The sequence below is a fragment of the Leucoraja erinacea genome, chromosome 24 (assembly GCF_028641065.1).
Source record: "Leucoraja erinacea ecotype New England chromosome 24, Leri_hhj_1, whole genome shotgun sequence".
NCBI lineage: Eukaryota > Metazoa > Chordata > Chondrichthyes > Rajiformes > Rajidae > Leucoraja > Leucoraja erinaceus.
In genome coordinates this window covers 18318560-18343015 of record NC_073400.1, presented here as the reverse complement: position 1 = coordinate 18343015, position 24456 = coordinate 18318560, and the positions used below count along the sequence as shown (strand labels likewise).

General features: G+C 44.6%; 1 protein-coding gene across 2 annotated transcripts in view; it reads right to left on the bottom strand.

Annotated features, from left to right (window-relative positions):
* Window positions 1-24456, bottom strand: part of LOC129708696 (copine-8-like) — a 268617-nt gene that overhangs the window by 113254 nt on the left and 130907 nt on the right. For both annotated transcript variants that reach the window (XM_055654624.1, XM_055654623.1), the window contains exons 8-10: window positions 18374-18477; window positions 15933-16037; window positions 6301-6342 (exon numbers count right to left, since the gene is read on the bottom strand). In XM_055654624.1, the coding sequence (XP_055510599.1) occupies window positions 6301-6342; window positions 15933-16037; window positions 18374-18477 (251 nt within the window). The remainder of the gene's footprint in view (window positions 1-6300; window positions 6343-15932; window positions 16038-18373; window positions 18478-24456) is intronic.

The following is a 24456-nucleotide window of genomic DNA, read 5'->3' as shown; positions in this document are numbered from 1 at the left end:
GAAAGAAACTCTTCCCAACCTCGACAGATTCACCGTGGAAGCTTGCTGTTGGGTTGCAGCACTGCTTGGTTTGAGAACAGTTCTGTCCAAGACCACAAGAAATTGCAGAGGGTTGTAGATGTAGCCCAGTCCAACATACAGACCAGACTCCCCACCATCGACTCCACCTACACTTCATCCTGCCTCGGGAAAGCAGCCAACATAATCAAAGATGTCCCACCCCGCTCAGTCCTTCTTCTCTTCGCTCCCATCGGGCAGAAGATCCGAAAGCTTGAACGCGTGTATCACCAGATTCAGGAACCGCTTCTTCCCCGCTATTATCACATTACTGAACGGTCCTCCCATAAGCTAGGGTGTAGCCCCAATCTTCCAACCTACCTCCTTGCAGGCCTTGGACACTTTCTCTGTAACACAATGCTACATTCTAACACTATATTCTGTACTCTGGTATATTTTTCTTTGCACTACCTGTTATACTTGTGTATGGTTTGAATGTACTCGCATATAGTATAATTTGAATGGATAGAATGCAACCAAAAGCTTTTCGCTGAATCTCAGTACACTTCAAGATCAAGTTCAAATTTATTTGTCACATACGCCATGAGGTGCAGTGAAATGTAATTTACCATTTACAATTAAAGAAGGACAAATACACAACATAATTTAACACAGACATCCAGCACAGCATTCTTCCCTGTGGTGGAAGGCAATACAGTTCAGACAGTCCTCCTCCTCCTCCCTTGTTCACCCGTGGTTGGGGCCCTGACCCTCCGTAGTCGCCGCTACGGACAGCCGATGTTCAAGCCCTCTGGTCTGGACGGTTGGAACGCCAATGTCGGGACAGGTCGAGCACACCCGGAGCTCCCAAATCAGCCACGTCGTTACCGGAGACCGCGGCTTCCAGATTTTGTGGGCCACAGGCCAGCAGTCGGAACTCTTCTCCAGCGACCCCCGGCGACCCCCGGCGAGGGATCGCCTGCTCCACGATGGTAAAGTAAAGTCCGCTCTACAGACCGAGGCTCCAAGATGTTGTAGGCCGCAGGCCAGCGGTCTGAGCACTTCTCCGGCGGGCCCCGGCAAGGGGGACCGTGATGCTAAAGTCCCGGCTGTGCCGCCGCTGAAGCTCTGGGCCCGACTCTGGGAAAGGCCGCACCAAACCAGCTGCAAGGCCGCAAGGAGGGGGGTGAAGAAGCGACAAGGAAGAAAGTCGCCTCTCCGTCGAGGTAGGTGCCTGAAAACGGTTTCCCCCCTATTCCCCCACCGCAAATCCCCACACAAGACATACAGAGAAACACTAAAACATACTCTTGGACAAACTAACTGGAATATTCCCACGAACATCCGCCACTAGATCATTGCCACTTGACAATAGTAAACCAGTAATCTCACTCTAGAGAAAAGGAATGGGTGATGTTTCGGGTTGAAACCCTTCTTCAGACAGAGTGTCAAAATATATGGTACACAAAAATGCTGGAGAAACTCAGCGGGTGCAGCAGCATCTATGGAGCGAAGGAAATAGGCAACGTTTCGGGCCGAATCCCTTCTTCATGCACTTGCTTCACCCCCCTTGCTAATGTAAGTTGCAGTGATGCAGCTGGTAAAGCTCACAGTGCCAGAGACCCGGGTTCGATCCTGACCTCGGGTGCTATCTGTCTGTGTGTGTGTGGAATTTCCATGATCTCCCTGTGACCGCGCGGGTTTTCTTCGGGTCTCCAGTTTCCTCCTACATCCCAAAGACGTGAGGGTTTGTACGTTAATTGACCCACTGTAAATTGTCCCTAGTGTATAGCGAGTGAATGAGAAAGCGGGATAATCGATGGTCGGCGTGGACTCTCTGAGAAGGGCCTGTTTCTATGCTGTATCTCTAAACTAGCTTAAGCCTTTCCTTCCTAAGACTTGGCTGAACTAAACACAGTGTCAACCTTCTACATTGATCATTGGCACAGACACCTCCTCTGATTGTCTGTTCATCGTCAGTCTTGCATTTTATAATTCTCTCTCCAATTTACTTATCTGTATCAATACTATATAAGCTCTGCTCATGATCTGTTCCCCTTGCACTGATAACAGATCTGGCTGCCATTGCTCTGCTTGCGACCTTGGGGCTTGTGTTCTACACTGATGCTATGCGTTCCTCCTTTTCGCAGTCACTCAAAACTGGCACAACTCTCGATAGCTTTTCTCATCTGCCTCATGTTTCCAGTAAGTTGCGGTCTAACGTCAGAGCTTCTGCCTTTGCTGCAGTTACACAACCCATACGCTGCATCAACACCGTTGTTTTATGCCAGCTGATAGTCTGCGGCATTTTTAGAAGCCACCTCCGCCAATGTGACTATCTTACAGACATCGCAAAGGTCAAATGTTGCATGTTCATAGAACATAGACCAGTACAGCACAGGATAATCCCCTTCAGGCCACAATGTTTATGCCAAATACAATACCAAGTTAAAATAATCTTGTGTAGGAAGGAACTGCAGATGCTGGTTTAAACTGAAGATAGACACAAAATGCTGGAATAACTCAGCGGGACAGGCAGCATCTCTGGAGAGCAGGAATGGGTGACGTTTAGTCTAGACCCTTCTTCAGTCTAATCTCACCTGCCTGCATGTGATCCTTATCTTTTCATTCCCTGCTTAACCATGTGCCTATCTAAAAGTCTCTTAAAACACCACTTAAACGCATCTGTCTCCACCTCCACCCCTGGCATTTTCCAGGTACCCACCACCCTCTGTGTAAAATAATTTGCTCCATATATCTTCTTTAAACATTACCTCTCTCACCTTAAAGCCATGCCCTCCAGTCTTTGACATTTCCACCATCTAAAAAAGATCTGGCTGTCTACTCTATCGATGCCTCTCAAAACTTGACAAACTTATATCAAGTTAAATAACTGGATTGAATTTACTCATCTCTTTTTCTAACTGATTCCGTTCATTCAGGCACCAATGGTAACACTGGGCCAAACTCTTCAATGCCACAGTCTGGAGGTTTTATCCGCAGTTCCACACAATGTGAAGTTGGTGATAGCGTTCAAACAATACAATGTAATGATATCAAGCGCAGAGCCCATGCATCAGTCAGACCATTCACAAGTAAGTGAACCTGTCTGATTTAATTTAACACTTGATTCTCCATCCCACCTCCACCACAAGTCCTGTGGTGTTCACCTCCTCTTTCTGTGTTCTTGGAACTGTGGCAGAGCTTGCTGCCTCACAGTGCCAGAGACTCAGGTTCAATCCTGACTTTGGGTGCTGTCCTTGTGTAGTTTGCACGTTCTCCCTGTAACCACCCGAGGTTTGGCCGGGTGATCCGGTTTCCACCCACATCCCAAAGACGTGCGGGTTTGTAGGTTAACTGTAAATTGCCCCGAATATGTAGGAAGTGGATGAAAAAGTGGGATAATGTAGAACTAGTGAGTTTGAGTTCAGTTTATTGTCACATGTACAGAGGTACAGTGAAAAGCTTTTGTTGGGTGCTAACCCAGTCAGTGGGAAGACAGTGGTTACAATCAAAGCCATCCACAGTGCACATGATAAATTGAATAAATGTTATAAAGTGCAGTAAAAAGGGGTGATCAATTGTCGGCGTGGACTCGGTGGGTCAAAGGGCCTGTTCCCATGCTTCATCTCTAAACTAAACTAAACACATTTCATAAAAACTAACTCTTTTATCAGAATTTAACAGGACGCTCAACCTCCCATCGAGTGTCGCAAGATGAACTTAAATATATAGTTAAAGGGATACCGATTATTTAAATGCCCGCACTCTGCAACCTGCTCCACTCTAGTGTGGCTGTCAAGATGATGGAACAGTAAGACACAAAACACAACAGTAAAACATAAGCATCATAATTCGTTTGACCAGCTTGCCCTCAATTCCTCGGCAGGACAAAGCCACCAATGTTATTGCTTGTCAAAATCGTGAAGAAAATTACTCCGTCTGTGAAGAAAATTGAAACAGCGTTCTGCAATATTTCTTCGCCTAAAGGGGAACATGGTGATTTCACCTCAACCTGGGAATGATGGCAACTGATGGATGATGGTGGTGGGCACTAGATAAAGGATCCTCCATCTGTCACACAGAGATTGAAGGAAACGTGTCAAAATGGTCTATAGTTGTGATGGTTATCATTTATTTTCAATTCTTTCATATTAGAAACATTATTGTTTCTGAACCTGAAACATCACCAAACATTTCAGAAGACCTGTTTAGGACATTTTTTGTTTTGTCAAGGAGAAGAAGCTATACTTCACCCTCGTTAGACCTCATTTGGACTACGCAGTTGCAGCATGGGACCCATACACAAATAAAACCATTTCTTCCATCGAACGTGTCCAAAGACAGGCAGCTCGATTTGTTACTAACACCTATGAGAGAGAAGCAAGTGTCACCAAACTTCTGAATTCTCTGGGATGGAACCCTCTCCAAGACAGACGTGAAGCTCACCGTTTGACCTGTTTTTACAAAATGTTAAATGTTCAGCTCGACATAGACTACAAGACCTACACCAACCCCAAACCAATTAGGAGCAGACGAGGGCATTCGATCCAATTTGTGATCCCAGGTACAAAGACAGATGTATACAGCAATTCGTTCTTCCCCCGCACAACTAAAGCATGGAATAATCTCCACCCAACTATAGTTACCCAACCAGATGCAACTAAATTTAAAGTAGCTCTTTCTTCCCAATAACCCTTTCTGGCTTAAGCCCTCCCTTCACCACCTCCAGTTTAAATTCCATTTGGAATATTTTGGAGGGCCAAGAAACCAAGAACCAAGTTATAAGACCATAAATCACAGAGTCATAGCGTCACACAGAGTGGGTGGGAACAGGCCCTTTGGCCCAACTTGCCTACACCGCCCAACATGTCCCATCTATACAAGTCCCACCTGCCTGCATTTGGTCCATATCCCTCTAAACCTACCCTATCCATGTACCTGTCTAAATGTTTCTTCAATGTTGTCATAGCACCTGCCTCTACTACCTCCCCCAGCAGCTCGTTCCATACACCCACCAGCCACTGTGTAAAAATTGCCCCTCGGGTTCCTACTAAATCTTTCCCCCCTCATCTTAAACCTATGTCCTCTGGTTCTCAATTTCCCTATCCTATGTAAAAGGATAATTAAAGAAACAATAGTAATAAACGGAAACCTAAAGTTAAACCTCTTTAACTCCATTTCTGTTTAGGACTCTACTCAAGATTCACACTTGAGACAAAAGTCTGTAAAAAATCCCATTGATTGGGTGGAGGAGGACACAGGTGCTTTGCTTTTATGGTTGTATCAGTCAGATTCAGAGGCAAATTCTGTAAAGGGCTGGAATTAATCACCTCACTGAAGAGGGTGATTTGGCAACATTTACGAGAAAGTGTAAAATATGACTGCATTAAAAAAAAAAGCCCAATAGCCGTGGAAAATGTGACATTATTCATCATATGTTTTGACTTTTGTTGAAGATACCATGTTTAACACAGAAGGCTTCCGACATTGATGCACTGGTGAAAGTCCATTGTTTAGATTTATTATTGAATTATTATCCGATCAGATCAGATAATACGATACATAAATACAATCAAGTGGCACAGTGGCGCAGCGGTGGAGCTATTGCCTTACAGCACCAAAGACCAGGGTTCGACCCTGACTACGTATGCTGTCTGTACAGAATCTGTACATTCTCCCCGCAACCCGTGTGAGTTTCCTCCGCATCTCAAAGATGTATGGGTTTGTAGATTAGTTGACTTCTGTACATTGTCCCTGGTGTGTAGGATAGAACTGGTGTACGGGGATCGCTGGACGACACGGACTCGGTGGGCTGAATGGCCCGTTTACCCCGTTCTACCTCTAAAGCCAAAACTAAATCCAGACTCAAGCACAACAGGTAGAGCAAAGATAAAGATACAGAGTGGAGAATAGAGTTCTCAGGACTATATTAATGGTCAAGTGGTTATGCTGAATTTTTATTTACTGGAGCTTCTGTACAAGCAAGTGATCAGTCCTGGCAATGATGCAGGCGATGATACCGTGGGTTACAGTTAACACTGCACGAGTTAATCTGCAAACATGCGTTACCGAGATACACACAGTAGAATCCCTGGTAATCGCATTGATGTCTGACATTAAAGCTGAACTACCAGATGGTATCCGATCTTTGAAGAGCTCGCAATATGCCAATCTGAATGCAATTGCAACAGATCCTGGCTTCATTTGCTGCATAGCTGATCAGCAAAATATGTAATGGCATTCTGGTGGATTAGACTTTTTATTTTGCTCATTACAAATAGGTATTTGGCCAAAGCCTACCTGCCATCTCTGTCCCAGTCGTACACCTCTACCTTGATCGTTCTGTAAGGAAAAGAAAGCAACAAGTGAATGCTCAGTATCAAACTGGAGATAAGATCGGTACTCATAAGATCATAAGAGATAGGAGTAGTATTAGGCCATTCGGCCCATCGAATACTCTGCCATTCAATCATGGCTGATCTACCTCTCCCACCAAACCCCATTCTCCTGCCTTCTCGCGATAACCTCAGGCACCCGTACTCATGAAGATTACCTGGTCGAGTTACAGGCCTGTCCCACTTAGGAGACTTAAACAGCAACCTCTGGTGACCTTGCCCGCCACCCAAGGTTTCCATGAGGTCACTGGAGGTTTTGGTCACTCTCCCTAATGGTTGAAAGTGGTTTCCGCGTGGTCGAGGCTTCATCTAGGTTGCTGTTATTTTTTCATCATGATTAAAACCAGCTTCGACTAAAAATAGGTTGCCGTTTTAAAAATCGATAATTTTTTTGTTGCAAGTCTAGTCGAAGCCGGTTGCGACGCTAGTCGAAGGTAGTGAAGGGAGGTTGAAGGAGGTTTTCTTCCTAGTTGAGGAAGGTTTTCAACATATGCGTGGGAGGTGGTAGGAGGTTGCAGGTCACCTAGACCTCGATTTTTTTTTGGGTGTCGGGCAAGGTCACCAGAGGTTGCTGTTTAGGTCTCCTAAGTGGGACAGGCGTAGGATTCTGGAAAGGGGAGCTTGCTTTGATTAATGTGAATTGGAGTTTTTTTTCAGTCACTGAAACTGTCGACATTATGTTGCGTGAATCAGATCTACTCTCTGGACCTGCAGTTGGTCATTACAATTGCTCCACTCTTTCAAACTTTAGACTTTAGAGATACAGCGTGGAAGCAGGCTCTCCGGCCCACCGAGTCTGCGCCGTACAGCGATCACCCCATACGCTAACCTACACACACTAGGGACAATTTTACAACTTACTGAAGCCAATCAACCTACAAACCTGCACGTCTTTGGAGTGTGGGAGGAAACCGGAGAACCCAGAGGAAACCCACGCGGTCACGGGGAAAAAATCCAAATGCTGCATGGACAGCACTGGTAGTCAGGATTGAACCCGGTTAGAGGCATTTAGCAGCATGAATGACAACAGATGACTGCACCAATTCCAAAATGGGACCCACTCTCTCCCTTGCTACCCTTTTGCCCTGAAGGTACTTGTGGAATCCTCTCTATCTTAGCAGCCAGAGATATCGTATCGGTTCTTTTTGCCCAGGCTAATTTCCTTCTTAAGTGTACCCTTCGTGGCTTCGCCAGATCAACAATGAATACACTGGCACACACAGTACAATGCATTCATCTGCTGGAGACACATACGAGGGTCTCTGGAATCATCCCCACAGCTTCCACTCTCGACTCCAGGGTGCAACAACCTTTCTCACTCTATATCTCTCTCTCTTAATATCACCATCTTTATATATCCTCTTCAAACTATGCCTACTATGAAGAAGTTCTCCTCCTCTCTCTGACGAGAGTTCTACAACATCCTCTCTCACTCTACAGCATAACTATCTCTATATCACTGTCTATATATCTCTCGCTTCCTTTTCCCGACTCACAATCTGAAGATCTTGACCCGAAATGTCACTCATTCCTTTTCTGCAGCGATGCATCTGACTAAGTTACTACAGTTACTGACTAAGTTTTTGTATCGATCTTCTTCATACGGGGTCGGTCGTAGGATTGGGTTAAGTAGTCCAATTACCCTTAAATGGATTTGGCTGTGGTTCATTTGGGATTGGACTGGCTAGATGCAGGAAAAATGTTCCCAATGTTGGGGGAGTCCAGAACTAGGAGTCACAGTTTAAGAATAAGGGGCAGGCCATTTTGACTGAGATTAGAAAAAAACTTTTTCACCCAGGGAGTTGTGAATCTGTGGAATTCTCTGCCACAGAAGGCAGTGGGGGCCAATTCACGGGATGTATTCAAGGGAGTGTTAGATAGAGCTCTTAGGATTAATGAAAACAAGGGATATGGGGAGAAAGCAGGAATGGGATACTGATTTTGGATGATCAGCCATGATCATTTTGAAGGGCTCGAAGGGCCGAATGCCCAACTCCTGCACCTATTTTCTATGTTTCTATGTTTGCCTGTGGCGGGCAGAGTAGAGGACCTTAACGGGAAGTGTTGTCACACCCTACCTCGCTCACATTGAGTTCTGAATATTGCTGCTCCAAGATGTTCCAAGATGGCGTCCAACACAAGGGACTATTTGCGTGCTAGCCACAGAAGCAGATCTGCAAACTCATAATAGAAGCAATGCATCAAGATTATTTTGACTGGGATAGTTTTAGTGTAGGGCCTGCTTCCAGCATGATTCATTAAAGGGTGATTCTTCAGTAAGAGTCTACTTTAAAATTTCTGGAAAACTGATCATAAAACTTAATTTTTTGCAACTTTGATTGATGTTTCACATAGATGAACATCTCTACTATGGGGAAAAATATGTTTGTCGCAATCTTTTAGAGAATTTAATTTATTTTTCCCTCTTCTTTTTCCAGATTGGCCATTGCATTCAGTCATATCCGTCACATTTTTTATGATGAACAGCACTGTAAAATATAACTGATTTAAACAGTTCCATTTGTGGGCATAATGTATGCTTCAAATCCACAATCTTGAAGCCATTTTTAGTAGGTTTAAAAACAAACAGCCCAATCTTAGACAGGAGAATTTCATTATTTTATCTGGGACATATGACAATAAAACAGTCTTGACACAAAGTGCAGGAGTAACTCAGCGGGTCAGGCAGCATCTGTGGAGAAAATGGATGGGGGATAGTTTAGGTCAGGATCCTTAGAGAACTAATTCGCTCATTTGTGTATAAAATTTTGTGTATAAAATATCCTTTTGTGTATAAAATCATGGGAGGAATAGATCGGGTAGTTGCACAGAATCTCTTGCCCAGAGTAGGGGAATCGAGGACCAGAGGACAAAGGTTCAAGGTGAAAGGGGAAAAGATTTAATAGGAATCTGAGAGGTAACATTTTCACACAAAGGGTGGAGGGTGTATGGAACAAGCTGCCAGAGGAGGTAGTTGAGGCTGGGACTATCCCAACATTTAAGAAACAGTTAGACAGGTACATGGATAGGACAGGTTTGGAGGGATATGGACCAAGCACAGGTAGCTGGGACCTGTTGGCCGGTGTGGGCAAGTTGGGCCATAGGGCCTGTTTGCACACTGTATCATTCTATGACTCTAATTCAAAGTAGGCATACCCCCCTGAAACACAAAGTGCTGGAGAAACTCAGCAGGTCGGACACAAAGTTGCTTTAGTCTGCTCCACTGTGAAATCTCCTGAAGGTTTGGCTAGCTTATCTACCAGCACTATCTTTTGTATAAACCAGCATCTGCAGTTCCTTGTTTCTACTTTTGTCTGTCCGATCTTACAGATACTCCAGGCTGGTTGTTTTTGAGGTGACAGTAAAAGGATTTCAGGTTTTTTTTCCGATAGAATGCACCTGGAAGGAAATTGAAAAATAAATGGGAAGACGTGTGCACGATAATAAATTATGGAGCACCATGTGTACTTGCATTCAATTACTTCTGAGCATCTGGGCTGCCAATCACAATGGTGAGGAAGCATGCAGCAACAATGGGAATTAGGTCTTTTCTCTCGACTGACAATTTCTCTGCTCAGACAGCAGGGAATAATCGTGAATCAAAATTATAATTCAGACATGCAACATTATGGTCAATATCTAGACACAAGGAACTGCAGGCGCTGGTTTAGGAACAAAGATACAAAGTGCAGGTGTGACCCAGCGGGCAGCATCTCCGGAGAACGGTGACGTTTCAAGTCGGGACCTCCTACAGGCTGAAAGCGAGTCACTCCTGCACTCTGTGTCTCTTTTTTATTGAAGATAGACATAAAATGCTGGAGTAACATTAACGGGTCCAGCAGCAACTCTGCAGAAAATAAATAGATGAAGTTTTGGATCGAGACCCTTCCTTTTTGTGAACCAGATCCATGGTTCCTTGTCGAACCAAGGAACTGCAGATGCTGCTTTACAAGGAAGGGTAGAAAGTGCTGGAGTAACTCAGCTGGTCAGGCAGCATCTCTGGAAAACATGGATAGGCGAAGTTTCAGGTCAGGACCTATCTTAACTCTTGATCGGACAGAAGTATATAAAATTATGAGAGGCACAGATTGGGTAGACAGTCAGAACATTTTTTCCCAGAATGGAAATATCAATGATTGGAGGCCACAGCTTTAAGGTGAGAGAAGTAACATTAAAAGGGAGGTTGGTTTGTGTGATGGGCCACTGCACTCTGGTTGTGATAAAAGGACTGCAGAGTAGATTCAACGGACTGAATCCTAGGATGGGGCAGAGGGGGAGTGGTTTATTTCATGAGGGGAGAGTTTGTAAATGGGCTGTATTGTACTATATTGGAGATGGTAGACTAAGAGATGATATCATCGAGAGGTACAAAATACCTGTGGGGTTTGACAGATTAGGCGCAGGAATGATATCTCCTGGGTTGGGAGTCGATGACCAAGTCAGAGATTCAAGATAAAGTCAAATAGAAACATAGAAAATAGGTGTAGTAGTAGGCCATTCGGCCCTTCGAGCCTGCACCGCCATTCAATATGATCATGGCTGATCATCCAACTCAGTATCCTGTACCTGCTTTCTCTCCATACCCCCTGATCCCTTCAGCCACAAGGGCCACATCTAACTCCCACAACTCGCCACAACTATTGATGATAGAGTTGAGAAGAGGAAGTAACAAAGTGCTAGAGTCAAGCAGCATGTGTGGAGGTTCTAGAGGGCAGGTGATATTTCAGGTCAGAACCCTTTCTCTCATCTATTCACCTGTCCATTCCCTCTACAGATGCTGCCTGACCTGCTGAGTTCCTCTAGCAGTTCAATTCAATGATCCAATGTACGTTTTAGTCCCATGTACCCGGGTTCAGTGAAATGCTTTGTTTTGCATACAACCCGGTAAAATCATACAGCAGACCTCACCGAGGCAGCCAAGCGTCGTCACGTTTCCACGCCAAAGTTGCAACAAGTTCATTGAACAGTTTTACCTTCTGCTCACAGCGACAAACCAGCCAGGTTCGTTCGCAAAGGCCGTCCCTCCCCCCCCACCCGCCCTTCATTCTCAATGCCCCTGCTGCTGGGCCCTTCCGCAGGGTCCCCCCTTCATTCACAAAGGCCCCCCCCCCTGCAGGGTCCCCCTTCATTCTCTTTTGGCTCAAGATTCCAGCATCTGCAGTTCCGTGTGTCTCCAGGGTTGAGAATAAATTTGGACGTCAGAATCCAGTGCCTGTGTGCGTGGGCAGAGTGAAAGACTTACAATGTTTGTCGTGACTGGGCAACGCTTAGAAGCTACAGCCAAGTGCTAGAAAATAGGATTAGAAGAGATGGGTACTCGAGGATGATGGACCCGAGAGCTCTTTTCTGTGGTGCATGACTCTGGGACTAAATGACTGAAACATTATCACCAACCAATCTAAGGTTGATTAACAACTCCCCATAACAGGCACACACTACACAAAGTAATTGCTGTTTATGTTGAGTTCTATCCCAGTGTGTATTGTGGATAAATACAGGAATATACAAATAATCAAATGCAGGAGTATTTCAAAGCGGTCATTGTAGAAATGAGGGGGCGGCACAGTGGCGCATCTAGTAGAGCTGCTGCCTCATAGTGCCAGAGAACTGGGTTCAATCCTGAGCTCGGGTGCCGTCTGTGTGGAGTTTGCATGCTCTCTCCGTGACTGCGTGGGTTCCCTCCGGGTGCTCCGGTTTTCCTCCCACATACCAAAGACGTGCGGGTTTGTAGGATAGATTGTCCCTCTGTAAATTGCTGCTAGTGTATAGGGAGTGGATGAGAAAGTGGGATAACGTAGAACTAGTGTAAACAAGTGATCAATGGTCAGCATGGACTCACTGGGCCGAACGGCCTGTTCCCACATTGTACCTCTAATCAAAACTAAAAGTAAATCAAACAGAAAGCAATGCGCATACAACGGTTAAAATGTTACTTTGCAGGAATGAATGTTTATTCTTCATGGCAAAACATTAAAATAACACAAGGGCAAAAGGAAAATGAAAGGAAAATAGATACGGAAAAATAAACTATAATTTCAATATTTGTAGTAAAATCAAAAGTGATTTTAGTTGTTCAGCCATTTCTAACCAAGTGAATGCGATGTAAAATTCTAATTTCAATGAGTAAAAGTGAGATCTTCAATCACTTGTTTCCTTTTGCAGATGCAGAATTCTAAATTTTTATTTCAGATTCCAAATATTTGTAATTCTTGCACTTTTTCACCCATTCAGTTGGAAGTGACAAGTATCTGAATGAGAATATATTGAAGGATTCTGCAGGTGGAGAACATTTTGACTGGTTGAATCCTCGCTTGGTTCAACAATTTGAAGGAGTCCACAGAGAGTGGATGGCACTGCCTGGCCCATCGTGAGGAGTGACCTCCCCACCATTGAAGGGATGCACAGGAGGCGCTGCCTCAAAAAGCGTGAGCATCAGCAGGGACCCACACCATCCTAGCCACGCTCTCATTTCACTTCTGCCATCGGGATGAAGATATAGGAGCCTGACAACCGTGACCTCCAGGTTCAAGAACAGCTTCTTCCCAACAACCATCAGGCTCCTGAACACCTGAGATAGACATAACAAGCTGGAGTAACTCAGCGGGTCAGGCAGCATCTTTGGAGAAAAAAGAATAAGTGTAATTTCGGGTCGAGACCCTTGTTCAGTCCGAGAGTCAGGGGAAAGGGAATCTAGAGGCATGGAAAGGTACAGTGGAATGAGAGATGATTTTGCTGGACTCCAGTCAGGGAGAGGAGGAGAACTTCTTCAAAGTAGGCATACCTTGAGGAAATTTTGTAGTGGAGCGCACATAATGTGTAGGAAGGTACAGCAGATGCTGGTTTGCACCGTAGACACAAAATACCGGAGTAACTCAGCAGGTCAGGCAGCATTTCTGAAGAATGATGTTTCGGGCTGAGATCCTTCTTCAGACTGAGAGACAGGGGACAAAAGATCACCTGTTGGCAAACTCCTTTTACTGTGTGTTTGTTATCTGTTGACTCCAGCAATCCATTGCCTTCAGATTCTGCCTCTCACCTACACACTGGGGCTTATTAACTTGCCAACCTGCATGTCTTTGGGACATGGGAGGAAGCCGGAGCACCTGGAGGAAACCCATTCAGACAGCAATTTGAAGTGAGAGTCAGAAAGAGAGATTTGGCTTCCAAGAAACCAGGGCAACAATCTAATGGATTTAATAGACAAGGTTGCGTGATGTTGACATGGATGTCTTCAGGATACTGATACCATGCAGATATCATGTCTGAACCTTATATCATGTACAATATATCCTGCTATCATATCTGACACAGGTCCACCAACAATTAACCAGCGACTGGTGGTCTGGCACCTGCTTTAATCCGGACAAAATGACACGAGCGCTTGAAATCCCACCCCCACCCCAGGAAGTCCCCCTGAAAATGTTGCGCCGAGGCCGGGAGAGGCGGCCGATCTCGACCTCATCAGGACTTCCACGGGTCAAATTTGCGCCCTGCAGCCAGGGCTCTGGAATTCCGAACCAGGCCGGGGCAGACAGATCCGTTCCCATAGCCGACTTCCGAGGCCGAATTTCCGGGTCGGTATCTCGGCTCCTTGGCAGCCTAAGCGGACCGTTCTGGTACCGTTGGACTCCTCTCTGAGGATGTCACCTCTGTTAGTCCGGCAAAACGGATTATCCAGACAGGCTCTAGGACCAAAGGTGCAGGAAAATCAGTGGTGGACCTTTACCAAGCTGATATTATGCATGATCCTGTCCAGCTATCATGATACCATCCTGATATCCTGTCTGATACCAATTGCCACATGCAAACCTTTCTTCATCAGTGTGAGTCCTCAAGATTGTATGCAATTAATACCGCTGGGAATAAAAATCACACCGGTTAAAATTCTGTTGATCTATCATGCAGAACAAGTAGATTTGCTAAACTCAATAGCAATTACGGTGAGAGGGAAGCTTGCTGTTTATAAACCTATTAGTACAAATGCTCACGTTACTTGATTTCCATTTATACATAATATTTCTCATCAATATTACTTATGAATATTTGTCTGGAAGTAACAAGATTGCCGAGTGGTGAAAGTGCGTTCTTCCATTATTGGCTGCAGAAAGCCTCTGTCTTTTTCTGTTGAAAGAATGAATGCAAAATCTGTTTGCAAATATTCAGACAAAGTGATCAATTCCGAGCAATAGATGGCAATCTCATTATCAAAATCTTTCCCTTGGTGGCAATGCACCAAATAGAGGTAAAGATTGAAAAATGGAAACAATTTCACGCTCCCAGCTCTGAATTTTAAGCTGCCGCTGTCGGAAGATGAGATTAATGCACGATGGTAAATGATGCAATGCACAACTCAGTTAATTGCTTTCTGTAAAATTGGTAAAAATAGTCAATTAACTGAAATTTGCTTCTCCAGAAATTCTACGTGGCTTTTTTCCCCCTCAGCACTTGTGAAATCAACTACTAATTCATTTGCAGCAGTCCGCGCTATTTGTCTCTGTCTACCTTGATCTCAGCAGCAAGGAAATGGAAATTTGTGACAGGAACACGGGCTAAATATTCTTTCATTACGGGTGACACAGTGGCACAGCGGTAGAGTTGCTGCCTCGCAGTGCCAGAGAACCGCGTTCAATCCCGACTACGGGTGCTGACTGTATGGAGTTTGCACGTTCTCCCCGAATGGTTTTTCCAGATGCTCCGGTTTCCACCCACATTCCCCCACAAATGTGCAGATTTGTAAATTAATTGACCTGTAAATTGTCCCTGGAGTGTCGGATAGAACTAGTGTACGGGGTGGATTGTTAATCGGCATGTACTTCATGGGCCGACAGGCCTGTTTCTACGCTGTATCCTGAAACGGAACGACAACCTGATGCAATGGGTTACGCTACGAGTATTGAACATTTAATCTGTGCGGCTGGGAGGGATTGCAAGGCAGGGATAGGCAAGTGGAGGGGTGATATTAGACTTTAGAGATACAGTGCAGAAACAGACCCTTCAGCCCACTGAGTCCACGCCAACCAGCGATTACCCCGTACACTCGCACTATCCTGCACACTCGGGACAATTTACAATTTTACTGAAGCCAATTAATCTACAAACCTGCATGTCTTTGGAACGTGAGAGGAAGCCGGAGCACCCGGAGAAAACTCACATGGTCACAGAGAGATCGCACGACTTTACACAGACACCACCCTAGGTCAGGATCGAACCCAGGTCTCTGGCTCTGTGAGGCATCAGCTCTACCGCTGTGCCACTGTGCCTTCCAAGTCTTCAGCACCTGGCCTGCTGAGCTCCTCCAGCACTTTTGTTTGTTTTGGTCTGGTTATTCTACGCTGAGTTGAGTAGTTGCAGGTCTGGAATACATTGACAGATGGCCACAGTGCCACCGAGCTCAATGTGCAGAATGGTACTCCCCTCACCGGATCACAATTCAATGAAAGATTGCAGCTTCTTTTATCAACTGTGCTACCGAGGGACATGCGTAACTCATTGCCCACTTCATTACACCTTCTGCGGCCTCCGTGCCTGTGCACCTACCTGTCATAGTCACCATTGCAAAGAGCCCGGACAGGAATACAAAACTGTTGCCAGACGGGATTCAACGTATTCTTCACCACTTCTGTTTTGTGGCAAATCGTGAAGCTGCAAACACAAATATTAGTGAAATATGGATCGTCAAAGGCACAATTTATTGTGGAAAAGTTTGAAAGGCGTTATATCAAAATTATCAGGACTTTGAAACATGTTCGTGAAAATAATGCATTTTCTTGAAAATAATGCATTTTCAAGATACTTTGCTATACACGGATTGAATTTCATGATCTAGTTTGGAAATAGAACATCGAAAAATATAGTAACAAACATGATGCCAAGATAAATTAATCTTGCTTGCCTGCATGTAATAATTATCCCTCCATTCCACAATAGAACATAGATAAGTACAGCACAGAGACAGGCCCTTCTGCCCACAATGTCCATGCTGGACTTAATGCCAATTTAAACTAATCTCCTGTGTCCGCATGTGATCCTCATCCCTCCATTCCCTGCATATCCACATGTCTGCCTCAAAGCCTCTCAAACACCACTAATTTATCTGCCTTCACCACCACCCCTGGCCATCATCTCTGTGTAAAACAAACTTGTCCCACACATCTCCTGTAAACTTTGCCCCTCACACCTTAAACCCTGGCGTCTTTGACATTTCCACCCTGAATAAAAAGTTTCTGACTGTCTACCCTATCTATGCCTCTCATCATTTTATGTAGCTCTAACAGGTCTCCCCTCAACCACACAGGAAACAACCCTAGCTTAATGCTAATGAAAGATCAAGTTAGATGTTAAATTTGTGTAATTCCCCTGAAAATGTTTATTTAGTATACAGCAAGTGCTTTCAAGAACCAAAGTATAGATGTGACTTTTACTTTCAAACAGTTAAGGTTTTGCTTTGGAAGCAACTACAACAGAAAATACCTGTTTCTTAGGACACAATGATGGATTTAATCATGAATAATTTGTGGCTTGCTTTGCTTTGCCAAGAAAGCACATCAATGCCTCTACTTCCTGAGAAGGCTTAGGAATTTCAACATTTCCCCAACTATTCTCGACAACTTCTACAGATGCGCCATAAAAAGCATTTTATCGGGATGCATCACAGCTTGGTTTGGGAACAGCTCCATCCAATAACGCAAGAAATTGCAGAGAATTGTGGATGTAGTACAGACTATCACACAAACCAACGTCCCTTCCATTGACTCCATCTACACTTCATGCTGCCTCAACAAGGCCACCAGCGTAAACAAGGACCAATTTCACCTGGTCACTCCCTCTTCTTCCGTCTCCCTTCAGGCAAGAGGTACAGAAGTGTGAAAACGCACGCTTTCAGATTCAGGCACAGTTTCTTCCCAGCTGTTATCAAGTGAACCATACTATCCCCATCTAGAGAGTGGCCTTGAGCTATTATCTACTTCATTGGAGACCCTCGGACTATCTTTTATCAGTCTCTACTGGATGTTTTGTAAATCCTAAACATGATTCCCTTTATCCTGTATCTGTGCATGGTGGATGGCCAGATTGTAATCATGTATCGACTTTACGCTGACTGGATAGCAGGCAACAAAAAAAAGCTTTTCACTGTACCTCAGTACACGTGACAATAATAAACTAAACTATTAACTTCTCAGTACAAGATAGATCCATGGTACAGGCCTAACATTTGCATATTTTGGAATTAATCTACACCTCTGTTTCATTTCTGTGTGACTTGAGATGCCTCTGCGACCAATGAAATATGCCTCCCATTAGAGTGATGTTGCTTGCTTTAATGTTTCTGCCTTTGCTGGCATCTTGCACAAGGATTATAATGGCTGCTCCTATAGGACTTGGCAAGTTACGGGCAATGTTTCACCCAGTGGCAGGTGGATGACTGCAAAGGGATGGCAACATCTCCAAAGAGCTATTGCAACATCTGTGGTAGGATCGCACAGAGCCACATTATACCTGGATCCAGCAAATTGTTCATATTCCCTCCCATATTAACATCAAATCCTGACACAACAAATCCTATTTGAAATGGTTCAATGGTGTTTTTATTGTCAAAATGCAAGCACACAGTGAAATTCTTTTTTTACAAACATCCCAGCATTGTCATACCTAAGCACATCCCCGATTACCAAATTGCACAGAACTAGTCTACTGAGCCCGCATACAAGCGACGCCATGTTATGCTGCCATTTCCAGAGTCTAGTCTGTGCCCCAGGTCTTATGAACGACGCCCGTTCCAGTTGAGGCCCAGGCTGCTGTGGGGCCTCCAGCCTGCCCTTGGTTGTGTGGACCAACCAGCGAACCCCAGTATTACCACATACATTACAGAAAGCTACAGCCAGAAACAGCTACAAAGCCACAAAACACTATTCACCTTTTTATAGTCGACTTTTTAAAAAAATGTTTGTTAAATTCCACAAACTAAAAATAATACTTACGTTCCGTCTTCGTTGCTTCGATAAAAGACCATGAAGGGATCTGATTTTCCAAAGAAATCTTTCTTGTCCAGTTTATTGGCACAGAATTGCATAGTTGTGACATCCTGCAACAAAAATAAAACAGAATTAAAAAGCATTGGCTTTAATAGAGTAAAATTATTTTGGTTGGCTTCACTGAATATTTTCTCTCTTCAATGATCTCAAAGTTAGAAGAAATATGCCCCCTGGGTGGTATTGCCTGTCTATCGAAACCTCCGTCATATTATTTGTGGACAATAATTAAATTATCATATTGAAGTATAATTCTGCGGGGAAAGAAAATTGGAAAATATATGAGGTTATGCTGGGGAAATCAGGTTCAGGGCCACAATCGCGAAAACAGGCGAAGATCTCGGAGAAAACCCACGTGGTCACCGTGAGAATGAACAAACTCCGTACAGAGACCACCCGTTGTCAGGATTGAACCCGGGCCTCCAGCGCTGCAAGCCCTGTAAGGCAGCAACTCGACCGCTGTGCCACCCTACAGAAGTTGCTGCCTTACAGCGCCAGAGATCCGGATTCAATCTGACTACGTGTGCTGTCTCTATGGAGTTTGTAAGTTCTCCCTGTGACCACGTGCATTTTATCCAGGAGTTCTGGTTTCCTCCCACACTCCAAGGATGCAGAGGTTTTAGAAATTGTAAATGGCTTCTGGAAATTGTAAATTGTCCCCAGCGTGAGGGATGGTGTTAGTGTACGGGCTGATTGCTGGTTGGAGCGAACTTGGTGGGCCGAAGGGCATGTTTCTGTGCTGCATCTCTGAACTAAACTAAAACTAAACACAAAATGATGGAGTAACTCAGCGGGTCAGGCAGCACCTCTGGAGAAAAAGGATGTGCGACGCTTTGCTCTTCTTCAGACTGAAAGTGGAGAGGAGGGAACTGAAGTAGGAAAAGGCCAGAATCTCTTAAAAGGGTTGCAACCAAGTGCTGAACCTTTATAATTCATCTTTGAAGAACTTCAAATTCTGACGCAGGGGTATTCATTGTAGATGGAGCCTGGAGCGTAAAGAGACTATTATAGTAATTTTAATGAAAACACTGAATTTAGACTTCATGTTTTAAAAAATGCAATATTTTAACTGGATAATTTTCCTGTCTTTCTGAACTCCCATTATATCTTTTTTCTGGGCAATAATTACCCTTTCATGTTGAAGTATGATTCTTGTGCAAAGAAAATTGGAAAACATAATAAACAAAAATAGAATTTTGTTACTTCAGAATCAAATTATCATGCATTATTAAAGAATTGTAAACTGGAATCTGAGTTAAGCATACTAAAGTCTTGTGGCTCTGCTCCATAAACTGGCTCTATTTGCTGAATGCTTAGCTTTAGTAACATTACACTCTACGGCAGATTTCCAGACACTTAGCTGTCTATCCAGGTTGAGACCAGATAATCCTCTCCAAATGAAGACTCAAGGAACTTTGTGCGGCACAGTGGCGCTGCGGTAGAGTTGCTGCCTTATAGTGTCAGGCATCCAGGTTTGATCCTGACTACGGGTACTGTCTGTTGGCAGTTAGTACATTCTCCCTCTGACCATGTGGGTTGTCCCCGGATGCTTCTGTTTCCTCCCACACGTACAGGTTTGTAGGTTAATTGGCTTCGGTAAACATTGTAAATTGTTCTTAGTGTGCAGGTTAATGTTAGTGTACGGGATGATTGCTGGTTGGCGTGGACTCTGTAGGCCGAAGGGCCCGTTTCCGCGCTGTATCTCAAAACTAAACTAAACTGCAGATGATGGAATCTTCAGCCAAACACAAAATGCTGGAGGAACTTAACGGGTCAAGGAGCATCTGTGGAGGGAATAGTTTAAGTTTAAAGATACAGCATGGAAACAGCCTCTTCAGCCCACCAGGTCCGCACCAGTTCGCACTAGTTCTATGTCATCCCACTTTCTCATCCACACTAATTTACATAGGCCAATTAATCTATAAATTTGCAAGTTTTTGGGATGTGGAGGAAACTGAAGCACCTGGAAGAAAGCCACGCGGTCACGGGTATAACATGCAAACTCCACAAAGACAGCACCTGTGCAGCACAGTGGCATATAGGTAGAGCTGCTGTCTTACAGCACCAGATACCTCTGCTCAATCCTGACCATGCAGTTTGTGCAGTTTGTAGGTTCTCCCTGGGACCACGTGGGTTTCAGCCGGGTGTTCTGGTTTCCTCCCAGATCCCAAAGACATGTGGGTTTGTAGGTTAATTGGCTTCTGTATATTGTCCCTGGTGTGTAGGGTAGATCTAGTGTTTGGATGATCATTTGTCAGCGTGGACTAGGTGGGCCAAAGGGGCTGTTTCCACTAAAACAAACTCTCAAGAGCAGATTTGTCTGCAAACTGCTAAATACAGAGCCATCTAGGAATTGTCAAGAATCAAAAGTGTTTTATAGTCATATGTCCCAGATAAAACAGAAATTCCTACGTGCACCAGAATATGTAAACATAGCAGGTACACAAAAATGCTGGAGAAACTCAGTGGGTGCAGCAGCATCTATGGAGCGAAGGAAATAGGCAACGTTTCGGGCCAAAACTCTTCTTTAGACTGATGGGGGGTGGGAGGGGGCGGGGAGAAGAAAGGAAAAAGGAGGAGAAGAAGCCCTAGGGCTGAGGGAGAGCTGAGAAGGGGAGTAGACAGCAAGGGCTAACAGAATTGTGAGAATTCAATGTTCATGCCACCAGGATGCAGACTCCCCAAGCGGAATATGAGGTGCTGTTCCTCCAATTTCCGGTGGTGCTAACTCTGGCCATGGAGGAGGCCCAGGACAGAGAGGTCGGATATGGAATGGGAGGGGGAGTTGAAGTGCTGAGCCACCGGGAGGTCAGGTTGGTTAATGTGGACCATAATTGTAAACATAGCACACTGTAAACAATATAATGAACAGGAGAAAAAGCTCAGTGTATGTGTATATGCATACATACTCACAAATACACCTATACATAGATCATATATATGATCACACACGCGTACGCTTGCGCAAGCACACATACGTACACACAAAAAATAAACAATAATAGTGTAATAATAACAATAATAGTCTATGTAGTTCAGTGTTTAATAGCACAGTGGCCACCACTACTATCATCAACTTCTATGGCAGAACATGATTTAAAGGCTCAAGCAACACAGCAACACATCCTAAAACCCTTCATTAGACATTACTTTAGACTTTAGGTCGTGTGGAAACAGGCCCTTTGGCTCACTGAGTCTGCGCCGCATTCCCTATAGACCAAGATCCTGAATAGGGGTGATGTTTTCGGGTCAGGATCCTTCTTCAGACTCAGCCAAGTAGGATAGCGAGTCAGAACAGAATATTTTTCCTAGCATCAAGATCAAAATGTGGCACAAAGACCAGGGTGCACAGCCCTTAGAAGTTTTATGGTGAAATCAGGCACAAGACTCAAAAAGGAGACGCGTGTGGTGGGTGAGTTTCCCCGGAGAAGATGAATTGGTTTTTTCAGTCAAGTAGGATAGGAGTCAGAATATTTTTCCTAGCATGGAAATGTCAAAGACCAGGGTACACAGTTTGATGGTGAAAGGGACAAAGTTTAAAGGAGACGTGTGGGGTGAGTTTTGTTTTTTACAAGTGGGTGCCTGTAATGTGCTGCCAGGGGTGGTGGCGAAGGGAGATACTATAACGATGTTTGAGGGGCTTTTGGATCGGTGCATGAATATGCAGGGAATGGAGGGATATGGATCACGTGCAGGCAGAGGAGGTTAGTGTAACCTGGCATCGTGGTCAGCACAGAAATTGTGGGCTGAAGGGCCTGTTCCCATGCTGCACCAATTTATGCTCTGCAATGCAAAAAATTGAAAGTTTGATCAACAGGTAGATCTGGCCTCAGATTTAACATTTGGGGGTCATCTGAATGCTAGGTTAAATTCATAAAGCTATTGGGAGAAATATGATAGATTTTTTTAATAAAAAACAATTTAACGCTGTTTTGTAGCGGCTCATTTCTGCATTGGATGCAAAATCCGGCAATATTTCCCTTTGGCATATGGATAATAACATTTATATTTGATGATTTTCACAAGAAAATGATGATGAAGTGCAGGTGCATGTGAAATAATTTATGCAAAAAGTCACAGTGCATTGAACTGGCAACACGAGAAAAAGGATAAAAACAAAATAGAAAAAAATAATGAAAGGCAAAAATGATTCAAACTCAAGTTGATTACAACGGGCGATTCTGCTGCTGATACCGGACGGACACAGAAACAATACAGTGTGTCAAGGAATATTAAAATATCATCAATTTATTACAGGCTGATCATTCTACCCCGCTACAGTGGTGTAGCGGTAGAGTTGCTGCCACACAGCACCAGAGACCCAGGTTCGATCCTGACTACGGTTGCTGTCTGTGCAGAGTTCGCTCGTCCCCCCCGTTACCGCGTGGGTTTTCTTCAAGTTCTCCGGTTTCCTTCCACACTCCTAAATGTTACAGGGTTGTTGGTTACTTGGCTTTGCTAAGATGGTAAATTGTCGCTAGTGTGTAAGGTGTGGATCAGAAAATGGGATAGCGTGGAACTAGTGCGGACGGGTGATCGATGGTCGGTGTGGCGATCGGTGATGTGAAGGGCCAGTTTCCATGCTGTATCTCTAAAATAAACTAAATTAAAGTTCAAGCATTCAAGCTGCCGTGGTTTTCATAAATATAGAGCTGCAGTCTTGTGAGCCTGAATTTCACCCACAATAACAGCTGCCTGCTATTGTGATTGACACAAATTTCTGGAGTAAAGGGCCTGTCCCACTTAGGTGTCATTTACGCAACATCATTTATGTGTCACAACGCACGACAAGCATGTGATGCGTGCATGGTGTGCATGCACGCATGGTGTGCATTACGCATGCATGGTGTGCATTACGCATGCATGGCGCGTGGTTGCGTAGGCAGTGTTGCGCGTCAGCACGTGGCGCCCCAAGATTTTGGGATTCACAAAATCTTCGCGCACCACCTGCGTGATGTGCAAATGACGCCCAAGTGGGACAGGCCCTTACTTCAGCAGGACGGGGATTACTCCAGCATTTTGTATCTATTTTCGGTGCAAACCAGCATCTGCAGTTCCTTCCTATGTCGATAACACTGCTATCGTGATCCACTGCTACTGCCTTTCCAGTTTCTTTAATTTTTAATTTACCACCAGTTCCAAGTTGCCATCGGAGATCCCTCTACACCAACACTGCTCAACGTAGCGAGATCTGATCCAATAATCCTCTTTACTGCCCACTGATTGATTTCTCTGCAGCATTTCACCAACTGGAACAAGCAGTGGTTTTCATAAATAAATAAAATAATTTCCCCCTCAGTAAAACAGTAGCCATCTGCACTGCAGCGCTGTTGTGCTCGGCTTGTGCCGCTGCAGAATAGTCTCCCATGTCTTCTGTGGATGTTGCACTTTATAAATCCATGTACTATCGAACATTGAACTTGTTTAAATACCCCAAAAAAACCCAGTCACCTTCTATCGTGATCCCAGGCCACTGCCATTCCAGCTTTATGTGTGGGTTGCTACCACTAAGGCACACTGTTCTGATTACTCGACACGAAACATCGCCCATTCCTTCTCTCCAGAGATGCTGTCTGACCCGCATCCAGAACCTAGTCCTGAATCTTGTGTCTATCTTTATTGTAAACCTGCAGGTACTTCCTACACAATGTTCTGATCAGTTTTATTGCATTTCTACAACCAGGACAGCAGCAAAGACATTTCTAACCTCAAGAAATGCCGACTCTGCAGACTGTAACAGCAACTCTCAGACTTCCACACTCCATCCCAGCATGCTTTAAGGAACCGGAATGACATTTTAGAGACATACATTGTGAAAGCAGGCCCTTCGTCTGTGCAATGTACAGACACCAACTAACCTACAAACCCGCACGTCTTAGGAATGTGGAAGAAAACTGGAGCACCCAGAGAAAACCCACACGGTCGCAGGGAGAATGTACAGACAGCACCAGTAGTCAGGATCAAACCCAGGTCTCTGGCGCTGTAAGGCAGCAACTCTACCGCTGCACCGCCGTGCCATCCTTGCAGACTTG